The sequence below is a fragment of the Ambystoma mexicanum genome, chromosome 12 (assembly GCF_040938575.1).
Source record: "Ambystoma mexicanum isolate Mex_15411 chromosome 12, UKY_AmexF1_1, whole genome shotgun sequence".
Taxonomy (NCBI): domain Eukaryota; kingdom Metazoa; phylum Chordata; class Amphibia; order Caudata; family Ambystomatidae; genus Ambystoma; species Ambystoma mexicanum.
Genome location: NC_090936.1, coordinates 161,299,807 through 161,315,398, shown reverse-complemented (window position 1 = coordinate 161,315,398; position 15,592 = coordinate 161,299,807). Strand labels below are relative to the sequence as shown.

General features: G+C 43.7%; 1 protein-coding gene across 1 annotated transcript in view; it reads right to left on the bottom strand.

Moving 5' to 3' along the window:
• MYRFL (myelin regulatory factor like) overlaps positions 1-15,592 on the bottom strand; it is a 942,772-nt gene that overhangs the window by 445,242 nt on the left and 481,938 nt on the right. Inside the window, exon 15 of the mRNA XM_069629965.1 lies at positions 12,411-12,519. Coding sequence (XP_069486066.1) covers positions 12,411-12,519 — 109 coding nt within the window. The remainder of the gene's footprint in view (positions 1-12,410; positions 12,520-15,592) is intronic.

Below are 15,592 nucleotides of genomic sequence, written 5' to 3'. Positions count from 1 at the left end.
CTATGAATAGATTAAAGCTGGAGAGGAAGAACACAAATAATGACAGACTTATTATGAACGGAACGAATATTCTCTGTCTAATACATGTAATACCACAACTAAAAAGATCAAGTCAGGCGATATTAAATTAGTGGAATTCATCCACGAAAATAAAATGGACGTGGTATGGGTCCAATTCAACACATCCTCTATTCTTGGAAAACTGATGGATAATGCAAAATTATTTACTAAACTGGGTTTTGCTTGCACACATCCGGACACAGACAATTTTGATGAAAGCTTGCAACATGATGTGCCTCACCGAAAGCCCGAAGACAAATTTACGAAAAAATCAAAAGATCTCATCCCAGAGCTATACAGATCAAGAAACCATGGCTAAAGCCGACAGATCTAGAAGCATCCACTCTGAAGTACAAACACCAACAGAAGATCGAACATGGACCTCACACCATTGTCCAATACGCCGAGAAGAAATGCACAGAAAGGAGCACCAGTAATAACCAATAAAATATCCAGACACAAAACTTAGTATCTGCTCATGGAATACTAGGGGTTCATGCCATCTACTGAATGAGGAAAACAATGATCTAGCAGAATATCAGATCACCTGCCTACAAGAAACATGGATATACCACCCCCCTATCTGTGATGGATATGTGAAGTGCATAAATCAAGAAATTAAACTGCCTAAAGGGCGTCCCTCAGCGGGAATGTTGATGTTGATTACAATAGATGGCGTTCTGGAAGTTCTAGAGAGTACAAATCCTAATGCGTGGATTCAATATGCCATCATCGAATATAAACCACATAGCGACTATTCGCACAATGATGACAATAAGAAACTCATGCGGAAAAACGTAGTGATTGTCAACCTCTACTGAAATCCGGCAGCAATCAATGCTAACCAATTTATCGACACAGTTTTAATAGCTATGGATGAGATACACCCAAAAAATTAACCCATAGAGCTTATTGTGTATGAAGACCTAAACATTCATCTGTTTGACAACAAAGGGGAGAAAATAGAAATACAGAACTTGCCAAAAAGAGCTCAAATATGTTGTAAAGAAATGGAAAAAAGAAATGTGACCCTAATGAATGGCTATCGAGCTGACGATAAACCGGCCAAACCAACTTGGTCGAGGGGTAAGACACATGCATATTTAGACTATTTCTATACACCTGATGGAATCACCAATGACATCATAACATTCACCAATAAAGAAACGACCAACAGTGATCACAGCAGAATTATCATTGAATGGATTGTCTCCATGTCCGTGACAAAAAAGCTCTGAACATCTCATTGGTATTGAATACTGGTGCAAATTGCTTAAGAATCTCTGTAGCGCAAGTCGCAGAAATATCGAGTACTTTCCAACTTTCATCTCGATCTGACAAAGAGAAACTTGAGTACGGCTGGATGTTGAAACTATTCATGATAGAAAATAACCCAAAAAAATTGGAGAAGAAAAAACATCGACATTGCTGTAACAGATAAAATAGCAACGAAAAAAAAAAAAGAACTACGAAAGAACATGAGAAAAACTATAAACCTAAGACAAGCAAGCCCAATAAAAACTGTAAAACAGCTTAAACAGCAATACAGGAATTGGTACAAGATGACAAAAGCAGCCATAACTCAGAATGACGCTGAGAATATGCTTTCAGCTCTCTGAAATCAAAATACCAGAAACTTATGGAGTTTGTTAAACGAAAATTATCAACAGAACGAGAGACTAATTCTTGATGTTCCAGAGGCTGAGTGGCTGTCCTACTTTTCAGCACTATACAAAGAACTTGATGACCAGCATAACCATCAAATGTCCAACAAGAAGGAGAAATGGATCATACTCTGGGCCTATGATGACATCCTTATACACATAAAGCATCTAAACCCCTCCCGTGCCCCCGGGCCGGACGGGTTAAGTAATGTAATGCTCAGGCAGAATTCTGAACTATGGGCAGACATAAGCAAACAAATATTTGCTACCATTGAGAAAAATAAAGCGATACCAACCATGTGGAAAACAGCCATATTAGTACCAATTTTCAAGCACAGTGACAGAAAATCACCAGCAAATTATCAACCTGTTGCGCTTTTTGATCCTCTGGGAAAGGTGTTTGCCTCTCTTCTCCTCCAAAATCTAACTAAGTGGGCAAAAGTAGCAGGTAGACTTGATCCCAGACAAACCGGATTTGCAAAAGACATAGGAACTAACATCAACCTGATCATATTGAATATGCTGAAATTCGAAGATTTGAAAGACAGATCTGTCACACATGCAGCCTTTATCGACTTAAAACTCGCATTTGATTCTATTAACAGAAACAAACTACGGAGAAAATTGGAAGTATGGAATTGCCCAATGGACATCCTTGGTCCAATTACAGCCTTGTATACCAATACTATGATAAGAATTAGATTAACTCAAAAAGGATTCTTATCATCTGAAATTGAAACGTGGAACGGGCTTAAGCAAGGATGCCCACTTACGCGACTCTATTCAACCTGTACACATCAGATTTCACAGAGAGTCCGCAAAATATTATAGCAAACCCTCTAAAGCAGAATAACACACCAATACCATATGTGATGTATGCCGACGATTTTGTGATCCTTGATAAAAACCCAAGTTGGACTCCAAAAAAGAATAACACAATTGGAAGCACACAGAGCTTTTAACGAACTCAAGTTCAACATCAAAAAAACACACAAGTGATGACCCTAACTCGACATTTCAGTTGGAAAAAAAACTTTCAATTTTCCTAGAAGGGAAAAAACTTGAGGTGACGAACACAGTTAAATACTTGGGTGTTTTACTGAATCAATCAGAAATCGAAGCAGAATGGGTCGAACAGCTGAAAACGAAAGTCCTGTCTTTAGCACGTCAAGCAATGGCTTTGCATAATAAATATGGATCTTACTCAATGAAACCGATCACTATTTTTTACAAGCAGAAAATAGTGCCGATTCTTACATAGAGTTGCGAGGCAATGTTGAATGTACCAGGAAATCTGTGGAACTACTTAGAGGTCCTACTATGGCAGACAATTCTCTCTTTACACCCTGCGTATCCAGTGCCACGTATAAGTTATGAACTTGGACTACAATCACTCTAGTCCATCAGGAACTGGACATTTTTAACCCTACATAGGAAGATCCTGGTAAAAGATGACATCTTGGCCATTTCCATATTACATCATAAAGAGATTTCATCGAAACAATCTGTACTAAATATATGGAAGAAGATATGCGCACAGATAATGAAGACAGAAGAAATATCTGCAGACATGCTTGTTAATCGCCCACAAGAAACAAAAAAAAGACTCCAAAGAAATGACTGGATCCACACCATACAAAAAAAGCTGATTACCAACTCACATTGCATTGCGCAATTGATGAGCGAGCATTAAAGCAACTACTTCAATATCTGCAAAAATTTCCAGACCGAGCAATGAGGGATACCTTTTTGGGACTCCGGCTTATTTTGCTTCCAACATGGGACGTTTTGACCATTACAAAACAGCTACCGGGGACGATGCTCTTGTGCAGATTTTGTCTTCAGCAGCACCAAAAGAGTCAATCCATCAGGTTATTTAGAGATATGATGCCATCCACTAAAGTTCAACTTGATGCAGACCAGTGATGGCCTTTAATCTTAAGTGGCAACAACCCAGTCCTCACTATCAGAATCATTCATTTCTGGAGAATTATAATTGCCACTAGTGTCAACGGCACAATACAGGACCCTGTAATTTAATAGATAAGAGACTGATGTGACATATACACCCTACAGATGAGAAACGTTTAATTTGAAATAAGATTCAATGAAAACAGTTTGTAATAAACTGTGACATTGAATTAAAAAAAAAAGAAAAAAAGAAGGCATTCACTAACACAGCAGTAATGACTGCAAACCAGTGTTTCCAAACTAGTGATGTAAACCGATAGCATTTTTATACAGCGTGAGGCATGTTACATTTCCGGTATGGCGAGCTCCAATTCTTACTCCATCTTAACTCTTCAGAAGGTGCATATACTAGTACAAAAGCAAGATAGCTAGTTTGCTCTGCGCAATATCACCTCTAACATTTGAAACATCTGGGGTGAAGGGTCGCTATAAACAGACATTACGACGTAAATGAGTTGAGCAGCTTTTAACTTCTAGCGGGTCAGTTCGGGCTAACTAAGCAGCGTCGGCTTGGCCCCTCGGCATTTCGGACTGTGGCCGGGCCGAAATCATCCCTGAGGTGTGGGGGCCGGTTTCTGGCCATGCCTGGGCCGGTTTCTGGCCATGCCTGGGCCGGTTTGGAAGGAGGAAAAATTGAAAAAATATATATATATTTTTTATTTTTTTCAAAAAGCCTTTGGAAGCGAAAAGGGCTGGCACTGTTTGGCTGCATATTGGTCGTGCTGCCGTGGATTTGTGTGAAAGTGTGAAACTACTTTCATTTTGGAAACTTGGAAACTTCCCTGCATTGAAGAGTGAGGAGGAGCAGCTCCTTTAACTCTCCTGAGAATCCCCTGAACACGTGACTGCTGACTGCACACATAGTCTGCATCCTCCTAGAAAGGAGCCACCCCACGGGCCTTGCGGCGAGAAGCCCTGGAAGCGAGAAAAGGGCTGGCACTGTTTGGCTGTTTGCTGCTTTGCGGAGGCGGTGTCCCACAGTCCTAAAGTGAAACTGCACATCGAGAGGAAAGTTGCTGTGCCTACACTTGGAGCCAGTAATAAATTTGGAGGAGCTGCACCAACGGACCGGACCCAAATGGGTCGCCTGACAAGTGAGCCTACGGAGCAGGTGACGGAGCCGGCGTTGAAAACACAGCTTCATGTAAGACAGAGGCTTGCCTCTCACCCAGCCTCCCAAATGCCAGCTTCTCCACTACGATTAACGAAAAGCAAACATTTGCCCATTTTAAAGCAGATGAAACTCCCCTTTATGAAAGACAGACTCCCTCTGGAGCCGGAGCTGCTCACCCCCCGCCCAAGTCACAACCAATCATGGTAGTGTCACCTAATCCACTTGAAGGGGAGATGACATTCAAAGATGACATCACCTCGGGGGCAATGTCTAGATCTATAAAAATGAGGTGTGGGACCCCCGAAGCCGTGGGTGAGATGCAGGAGGTTGTTTCCCCGCAGGCACTGACGACGGGGGCCCCACGGAGGCCAACTGGCTCAGGAAAAGACTCTACAACATCAGAAAAAGGTCAAAACATGCAAACGGTGAACTTAGATGTCATGGAAATCCCCCCTTATCGCCTCAGTCCAGGTCCTCCCACCTGGCACTGGAGAGTAGCTTGACTACGAAGGAGGCAGATCCCTCTCATTCAGCTACTCTAGGCTCATGTCAGTCAGTAGGCGAGACACTCCACCCGGATACTCAATTGGGAGAGAAACCTCAGATAACAGAAAACAATCAACTAAAAATCAATGAAGTGGAGGCAGAACATCCTGCTATGTCCTCTCCACAGACTATAGGACAGGCCTTAAAAACTGTGGAAATAGATAATCACAAGATCGATACGATCCTAGATGCGGAGGATAATTTGAAAGAAAAGCTTCCAGTACTAGCGATATCAATTGATCCTCTAGCGCAAACTGTAAATGAGGAAAACAGCAGGAATTCAACAAAAAATGCTGGAGGAAAGGAACCAGCAAATACCGACACTGACACTGATATTTCTACACAGGAATCCCTGATAAGACCACGTGTTTTGTCGACCCTGCCCAATACCGAAAAATTGCAGCAGGTGGCTCTGAAGGACTCCGAGCAGCGGATGGATTTGATCCAGAAAAGGGACTGCTATGAAACTGACATAGGCGAGATCAGTGAAAATGAGTTATCAATTTGGCAGGATGAGGCTCTATGGGCAGACACAGAAGGATTTGCAGAGACTCGGACCCTAAGGATTACTACAAAAAAAGTATCAAAGGATGCTTTAGTTACGGAGCGAAACTACACCCCCCAGTGGGGGGCAATAAACTTAATGGTACCACCAGGCGCTCCAAATTGGAAGATCAGAGAGGAAAGAAAGAGCATGGAAAAAGTACAACGAAGCAACTCTAGCCTGGCAGAGAAACTTATACAGGACATCTCCAACTTAACTGTGAAAATCACCTCAGAAAAAAGGAAAAGCCTATCCTTTATTAAGGAAAAAATTGACGCCCTTGATGTGGAGGATCCTTTTGAAGAAACCTGTCAAATATCTGGTAGGGAAAAAGTAAGAGAAATCTACACCCCAGTAAATAATTTTATAAACAAGAGAAATGAGGGAAATACTCGGGGGCCTAAAGAGAAACCGGAAATGAAGATAGATGACAATTCCTTGGAAAAAATAAGAGAGTTGTGCAGTAAGGGGAGAATGGATGACCTCGGGCACACACAAAACGTAGTGATGGCGGCCCTGAATATTGCAATTGCCCCATTCCTTAAGCTCTATGAAAACATCAACGATTCCCTCCAAATGGTTCTCGCAGTAAATTCCAAAACAAGGGACCAGACAATGGAAATCGAAGGTTTCCTGAAAAGATTAGAGCTGAGAATGGATATGGAAGCGGACAAGTCAACCAAATGGCAGCATAGGTTAAGTGATATGGCACGCCGGGACTCTAACGATAAGCCATTACTGATGGAGGCAATACTGGAAGAGCACAAGTGGCAAAGACTGACCTCACAACAAGTTCCTTCTAAAGGCCCTAGGACCGGTGAACGCAGACCCGAAATAGCAGAACCGGGAGTTTTAGAGGTCCAACCTCTGGCATTGTCAGAGGAAATAAAACAGAGACTGGCGAAAGGAGGCCCCTTGGTACTCGGCAGGGGTTTGAGTAAATCAAAACTAAATCAAGACAGAAAAGAAATTTCCCCGTCTGATGATCCTCCTTATCCGACAGAAAAGGAGACAAATGATGAAGACCTTGAATTAAGCTATGAAATATTCCATGAAGTCCCAAAGGAGAGGAAAAAAGTGCCCACACTAGGCTTAAAGATATCTGCAAAAGACTCACAAAATAAATCGCAAAAAAAAAAATCGAAGAACCAAGTAACTAAGAGGAAGGAGTGTGGCTCAAGAGCCTTCCTAAGAAATATCAAAATGCCAGAGAGAGAAGAGCAAAGACATCCAGCAAAGAAACCAATGTTGGAGTTGAAAATAGGCAAACTTGAAAAAGAAAAGGAAACCCCAAAAAAATCAGGCACTCATTGGAATAGAGAGTGAGTCAGAGGCAGATGGGTACTTAAGTGACTTAATTGAAGTTATAGAAGAAAATCCGGAGGATGAACGTTGGCTAAATATAAGCCCATCAGATTGGCAGAATATTGATAACCAGTTACACCACTATGAATTGGAAAAAAAGACAAAAGGTGAAGATAAATATAAAAGATTGGAGAGGAGCACTAAAAAAACAGAGGAAAGGAAGAATGACAAAGCTAGGAAATGCCCTAGGAGGGAAGAAAAACAAGATGAATCCGCAAATTCAAGAGAGGATTTCTGGAAGAGACTAGAAGAACGCCGAGGGTCGAGGCGGCATGCATCAAGATCGACTAGAGAAATTGACTCTAGAGACAAACTGAAGCTGCAAATAAATACCAAAAATAAGGGTCGCAGTGAGGAACGGAAACCCGAAGCTGCCGGGAGTAGAAAGGCCTCTTAACAGATGTTCAACCTCAAATTGGAAAGAGTGTCAAAGGATTCAAAAAGAATAATTTTGAATAGGAAAAACGTGATGTCCATTTTCAACCAAATGACAATACTCAGAAAGATCTCAACAGATGATATCTTGATTATCGAATTCCCGGAGGAAAAGAGGCCTGACGTGATAATACTCCATCTTAGAACACAAAGGATAAAATAAATATTGATTAAAGCCAAGGAAATGCTGGCTGAAGCCGGCTTTAGACTATCGGAAGTCGAGTTTGTGGAAAGAAGTAAAAGAAAGGTGCTTAGTGAGCATTCAAGAAATGAAAATCAGAAAGCCAGGTTGAAAGCACCTAATGGAGAACTCAACAACTATGGTTATAAAACCCTAGAAAGAGATTATAGGAAAACCACGTCTGGGGAAAGGAACAAGGAAAAAGATCTGTTTATGGCAATACAGGGAAAGAGACTGTACCGCCCAAATCTGCTCTGAGAATTAAACGCACAAAAGGAACAAAAGCAGTGATGACCACAGACCTTGGACTAATAGTCCAATGACAGCAATGAGATTCACGGTGGACAATTCCAATTCAACAGAATTAGCACAAAGATTTACGGCGGAAAACTCCAATTTAAAAGAAAAAGCATATAGGAGCTGTAATCTAGAGCAAAAAAAAGGAGATCATGATCTAAAACCTGAGAAAAAGAAACAATAGGCCGAAAATGAGGCAGAAAGGGGGAAATCCCGACTGGCCTCATGCAACACCAGGGGATTTACCCATCTTTTTTCCGGGGAGAGTGCGTTTCTGTGGAAGTATGGTATCATATGTCTGCAGGAATCTTGGATAAGAAAGCTTCCAATATGTGAAGGATACGAGGTATATATGAATCCAGCAAAGAAAGGTCCATTGGGCAGACCACATGCCGGTCTATTGACACTAGTAAAAGGAGAGAGCGACCTTCATGTTTTACGACATCATACACCAAATCCATATGTCCAGATCATAAGAATAAAGAAAAAGACTAATTCCTAGGAAATTGGAATCCTTATAATCAACACTTACTGGAGTCAAACTGATTGTGCAATTGAATCATACTTGTCCGACATCATGGTTGAAATAGATGAATCCATGATAAAGGAAAAAAAACAACTTATTCTCCTCTGTGGAGACTTGAACATAAAGCTACCGGAGAAGGAAGGGAAGCCTAAACCTAACTCTATGCTGGAGGGAAATTCTAAACAATGTATGGAAGAAATGGAAATAAGAGAAATGAAAATTTGAAATGGCCAGATGAAAGGAGACCTGGAATGAACCTCTACATGGTTTAATAACACTGCCAGTGCGGTTCTAGACTACTGTTTCATAGCGGGGAACACCCATAGTTGGATAAACTCCATGAGAGTCAAGAAACAAAAAAACAGTGAATATGCTCTCCTGGAGATTGAGTTTAACTGGGATCCCAGGAGTGTAAACACACATCTCCGTACCCGCTGTAGAAGTGACATGGGGCCGAAATCGGCTGAGAATAAAGCCACCAACAATTGCAAAACTAATGGATGACTATAATAACCACGTCAAAAAAAAATCTCGACGATGTGGAATATAAATGGCTCCTAAAACAGTATAAGACCAATATAAGGGGAAAAATAATCCTTCGTGTATAACGCGGAACTGGTGGCTAAGAGAAAGGAATTTTGTGCCCTACTTAGAAGCTTAAAACAAAGCGTGCTGTCTAGCAAAGAGGAACTAATGCGGAAATGTAAACAATCCTACAAAAATTGGCTGATTTCATCGAAGCCCTGGCGAGCACAACGTGACGAGGAAAAGATGTTAGCAGCAATTCAAACAGCAAACGCACACAGCCTATGGGAGATTATTAACAAAGGCGAGGATTTCCAATCAGCCCTACCCACCTCCCAGGTCTCAAAAGAGAGATGGGTCAACCACTACACTAGCCTCTTTAAGCCAAGTTCGGCAGAAGAAATAAATCCATCCCCTTGCAACAAAAAAAAAAGAACGCCCTGGCAAATTGAATGTGACTATGATGACATTCTGGGGATCATCAAAAAGCTCAGCTACTCACAAGCAGCAGGGCCTGACGGGATCTCAAACCATCTATTGAAAGAAAACGGGGATGCATGGGCGAGTTTTATTCTACGGCTCTTTGATCAAATAAAGAAAACTCGAACCATCCCGTCATCATGGAAGGAGGCTTTGGTAGTACCTATATTCAAAAAAGGAGACCGGGAAGACCCAAAGAATTATAGGCCCATCGCCCTCCTGGACTCTATAGGAAAAATCTTTGCCTTAATTCTTCTAAGAGATCTTAAGAAATGGGCATCAAAGGAAGGCTTATTGGACAAACGTCTAACAGCTTTTGTTAGTGGTGTTGGAACCACCTTGAATTTATTCATCCTGAATATATTAAAGCTCCGGACCCTCGAAAAAAAAACAAATTTATACTTAGGCTTCATAGATTTGGATCAAGCCTTCGATGGAGTCAGTAGAGATCTCCTTTGGGCAAAATTGAAGAACTGGAATTGCCCGAGAGATCTAATGGAAGCATTTCAGGAACTGTACACAGGAACATCAATTCAAATCATAACTACAAAAGGAGGAACCACTACGGAAAAAATCCCCACATATAAAGGAATTAAGCAAGGCTGTGCCTTGGCACCCTTTCTTTTTATCTTATACTTGGCAGATATGGCAGAGTCCCAGAGCAGGATCAGAGCGTTTCCGCCGAAAATAAATGACGAGGAGCTGTCCTGGATCCTCTATGCGGACGACGTGGTCTTTATTGATCAAACAGCTATAGGCCTCCAGCGTCGCATTACAGAATTCAAACAATATCTGGACAGAAATCAAATGAAGGCAAACATAAAGAAATCTGTTATCCTAATAATGAAGTCACCCAGAAGGCAAAAAATCGCAAAGAAAGAATTTTGTATGGTCAATCGACAATGAAAAACTGGATACAGTGGAGTCAATGATCTACTTGTGAATAAGAATAAATAAAAATGTTAATGAGCATGGTCAATACATTTTTATTAGAGAAAAACTGCTAAAATTAACAAACCAAGGCAGAGCACTTCTTCAAAGATATGGGAAATACTCAACAACGCCAATACTGACGTTCTATAAACAAAAAGTGGTGGCGGTACTGATTTATGGAGCTGAATCCCTGCTAAATCTGCAGTGGGAAACCTGGGATGTTATCGAAGCCTTTTTTTGGCGGAAGATCTTAAGACTGCCCAACTGTCTGGCAATCTCGACAATAAGACATGAATTAAAGCTGCAATCTTTAAGATCAACAGTCCTGTGGAAGACTATCTCCTTTTACAGGAAGTGTATTCTGGAGCCTCCTCAACCTCCTTTCGAGATTCTGGCTAAAACAATGGCAGGAGAAAGGGACAAAAACCTCCAATTGTGGAAAGTGAAATGCCAGATGGTTCTTACTCATTATAACATAAAAGAAGATACTCTAAGAACAAATCCCTACAAAGCAAAGAAAAGCTTGCAGGAAAATGTCTGGGACGAAACGAGTACCTTAAAGCATGGAAACAAACTATTCCATAACAACATCTGGGAACGTAAAACATTAAATGATCCACCACCTTACTTGAGGAGGTTCCCATCGTCCCACTACAGGGATCTGCTGATGCGCTGCAGACTAAACATCCTACCAACCAAAGAGGTGCAACTTCAAAGAAAACAGATTGCGCCCATATATGCAAAATGTCGATACTGTGGAAACACTAACATTATTGAAACAACTAGGCATCTGGCGATATCCTGTCCAAAATTAGCAGTTGAAAGAAAGCAATGTCTGGGAGATTATCTCTCACTTATTACCTCAAGCACGGAAGAGGAATATTGGGAGAGACTGATAACAGTGGAGAAGCTTGGTAAAACGCTTGATGTGCTCAAGTTCATAGAACATTTTCTGGTAAACAACACCCCAGATACAGTTCAAAGAACCTCTGGAGGAAAAAAGGGTCCAACTGACCCGAATAGTCAGAACTATCTGGCAGGGACTGACCCCACACGTCTCCTCGCCGTAAATCTCTAATTTTTAACTGGACAGAAAGGATGGCTTTTCTTTCTTCTTTTTAAGGAATCGACTGGATTTGGAAGCATATGATGTTTGTCAAAGCGGATTCGAATCATGTTATGTTAAAGGTTAAAAAACCCTAACCAATAAAACATATAAACATTTTTTTTTTAAAAGCCTTTTATCTTTCTTAGGTCGATAAATGAGTACCAACACAGGTTGGGTGATATTGTATGCATATTTGTTCTATAAAAAGAGCTTAAGCGTTAGTGCTATAGAATAACATATTATCCTTTGGCCTTGGACGTCTGCTTGGATTCAAAGTAATTTAGTGCACTTAGGAACAATGCTATTTGATGTCACTTCCTGTTTTGTCAATGGGTGAACGATCGTGTTTCATCGCTTCCAGGGATGTCCCTTTGGGGTGATGTCATGAGAGGTCAAGGGTCGTGAGGCAAGGGGTGGGCCACTTTTTTTTGGGTGACCAGGCCTATTTCTTGTCCAAGTCTGACCGTGTAACTAAGCCATCCAGTCATGCATTACTCTTTGCATTCTGGGACTTGAGCCCCGCGTTTATTTGTAAAGGAAAGCAGTGTGAGCCGTCCATGCCAGACATGAGAACAGTTTTGAAACTAGATGTTATTAATTACCATAGCACAGCATTCATGCATGGGGGGGTGTAAATTACAAAGAGACACCTTAAAGATACCTGTTTCATGGGTGCGTTCAATTCCCATTGCTGATGCAAATTCAGGCTTGTAGTCGTACTCCACCAGCCGCATCTGAGCTATTCTTCTCAGCTGCTGGTTTGTGTCCACCTAAACACAGAAAGGCCAGAGTTAGCACATGCTGGTTATATTATACTCCATGCCAAGAAGCGCGCGAGATCCACGAGAAAGGCCACCGGTGTGGGACCTGGATGCCAGGGCACGAGGTGAGCACGTGATCATGCTCACAGACGATGGGCCAGGCTGCTGGTATGAACTGTGAAGTTTAAAATGGAAAAATATACGTGTATACACAAGATATGATAGGTTATTTATAACGCGCTTAATTCCCAGAGGTTTCTAAGCGCGGACCACGGGGATCGAACCTGTGTTGCTTCATGTCGCATTGCTTCCAAAGCCACGTTGCCCCCTGAGCTATCCTCCCGAGACTAGAGCAAAGGACACATGGATTCCAAGTCGTGCCAATCAGCAAGTTGCATATGTCCGCTGCTTTATCATGCACGCGTGCACATTTTAATTAGTTGCCCCATTCCCGTTGCAAAGCTCACATCTGACCACCCCCACTCACCCCCACCCACCCCCACTCACCTCGCAGGATTTCCAAACGTAGGTGGCCTCTCCACTGGGTACCTGATATGCATCACTGTGTTCACTGTGTTCTGAATTTCTAACTGCTTCTCCATTGACTATCCTGCTCTTCTCACTAAATCTGGTAGGAAAAAGTTTAAAAAGGACATACTGGTCTCCAACCCAGGCCTCCCTATCGCTGACACCTACACCAGTGCCTCCTCTAAGGAAACTCTCAATGACATCCTCTTTTTCGTGCCTTCACCTGACCTATGGACCCTTCATATGGTCTCTGTGCTCTCTCCTATCTCCTCTTCTCCCATTAATGGTGGCACCCGTTGGGATGTCCTCTTGGCCTCCTTCCACTCCTCTAAGGCCATCATTAATGTCTACGCTAATGGGACCGTCTTAGTCCAAGGCCCTCAGGCCAACCTTCACCTCTTTGATAGACGCTTCCCGCACCTCATCAACTTCCTTTCCTCTCCTGCTGTCCCCCCTCCTCTGTCCTCGGCTACCTTGCCTCTACCCTCCCTCCCTGCCCACTCCCTGGCTCCTTCTTCTCCTCCGCAGGGCGTACCTCTGATCTGTACCCCTCCCCGGAAGTCCTTCAAAGATGGCAACCTTCTCCACATTGCCACTCTTAACTCTCGCTCTGCCGTCAAACATTCCTCTGATATCTGCCACCTTCTTGAGGAACTGGACCTTGACGTACTCGGTCGCACTGAGACATGGTTCACAGCCAGCTCTGTCACCAGCTTTGACACACTCCTACCTGACGGCTACAAGATCCTATCCATGCCCAGGCCCAACCGTGCTGGGGGGTGTGTGGCCCTTATCTTCCCTGAGTGGATTCCTGCCGACTCTCTCTCTCTCCTAGCTATTCCCTTACCGTGGCTACTATCTATCGGCCACCTGGTCAAATTTCCTCCTTCCTCTCCGAGTGGGCGGACCTCTCCTCCTCACTCCTGTCCTCAACCACTCAACTCCTCTTCCTTGGAGACTTCAACATCCACCTGGATGCCTCCTGTCCCCCCTCTGGACTCTTTCGCGACCTCTGCGACTCTCTCTCACTCTCTATTCTCCCGTCTGGGCCGACCCATTCTGCTGGGCACACTCTTAATGCCCTGATCTCTTCTGACCTTCCCCTCTCTGTCCCTCTCTCCACTCCTCTCTCCTGGAGTGATCACGTTCTCCTCTCCTCGCACCTCACCCTCCCTACCCCACAGGCAAAGCCACCCTCATCACTGCCATCCCCCTTCTCGGTAATCCGACCCATGAAGCGTGTGTCAGTTGAGGCTTTCGCTGCCACCTTCTCGCCTCCTCTTCCCCCTTCGGCTGACTCCCACCCTGACACAGCCCTCTCCACTCTTTACTCTGCTATATCTGATACTCTTGATATCCTTGCCCCTGTCATGAGAATCTGCCTGAAGCCCAAAGCCAAATGTAACTCCTGGTTTGACTCGGATCTCGTCACCCTCAAACGCAAGTGCAGGGTGGCAGAGAGGAAATGGCGTGCTTCATGTTCATCCTCTGACAAACTGGCCTGTCGCCTGCTCCAAAGGCATTACCGGCTCTCCGTTCTCACCAAAAAGAGAGCCCTTATCCAAGCCTGAATCACTGCGGCATCTAACAATTCGGCTGAACTCTTTAAAATCTGCAAGGAGCTGGCCAACCCTGCTGCAGTCTCTACCTCTCCTGTCCCCTCCGAGGGCCTCTGTACGGCACTGGCCTCGCACTTCATTTCAAAAACTCAGGACATCCTGTCCTCACTCTCCTCCCATCACCTCCCCCCCCTCGATTCCCTGCCCGTCCTCTGGCCCTTCTGCAGCCACCCCTCCTCTCTCCTTCTCTGCCTTTCCCCTTTTTTCTGCTGATGAGGTTTCGAGACAAGTCCGATCTATGAAAGTCTCGTCAACACAGGTCCACCCCTGCTCCTCCAAAACTATTAAGGACCACATCGACTCCTTGGCTCCTTGCTGACTTCTGCAATCACTCCTTCGCCTCTGGAGTCTTCCCATCCCCTCTCAAGCACTCCCTTATGTACCCCCTTCTTAAGAAACCCTCCTCCGACCTGTCTTGCCCAGCTAACTATCGCCCTATCTCTATCACTCCTTTCCTGGGCAAGCTCCTGGAGAAACTTGCCATCTCCCAGCTTAATCTCCATGCTGAATCTGTTGGTAGCCTTCATGACCATCAGTCTGGCTTCAGAGCTGCCAGAAGCACGGAAACTGTTCTCATGAACATCCGTGAGGACCTGCTCTTGAACCTTGACTCTAACATTCCTTGTGTTCTCATTTTGCTTGATCTCTCTTCTGCCTTTGATACTGTCAACCATACCATCCTGCTCAACCGTCTCCGTGATAACCTGGGTATCACTGGTCAGGCTCTGGCTTGGCTGACCTCTTTCCTCTCAAATCGACCCTCCCAGGTCCAACTGGGGTCTTTCCTGTCTGACATCTTTTTCTCTACCTGTGGTGTCCCCCAGGGTTCCAACCTCTCTCCCTGGCTGTTCAACCAGTACCTGGCACTTCTCGCCCACCGCATCGCTGCTCTCTGCCCCTACTTTCAGTGCTATGCTGATGATACCCAGCTCATT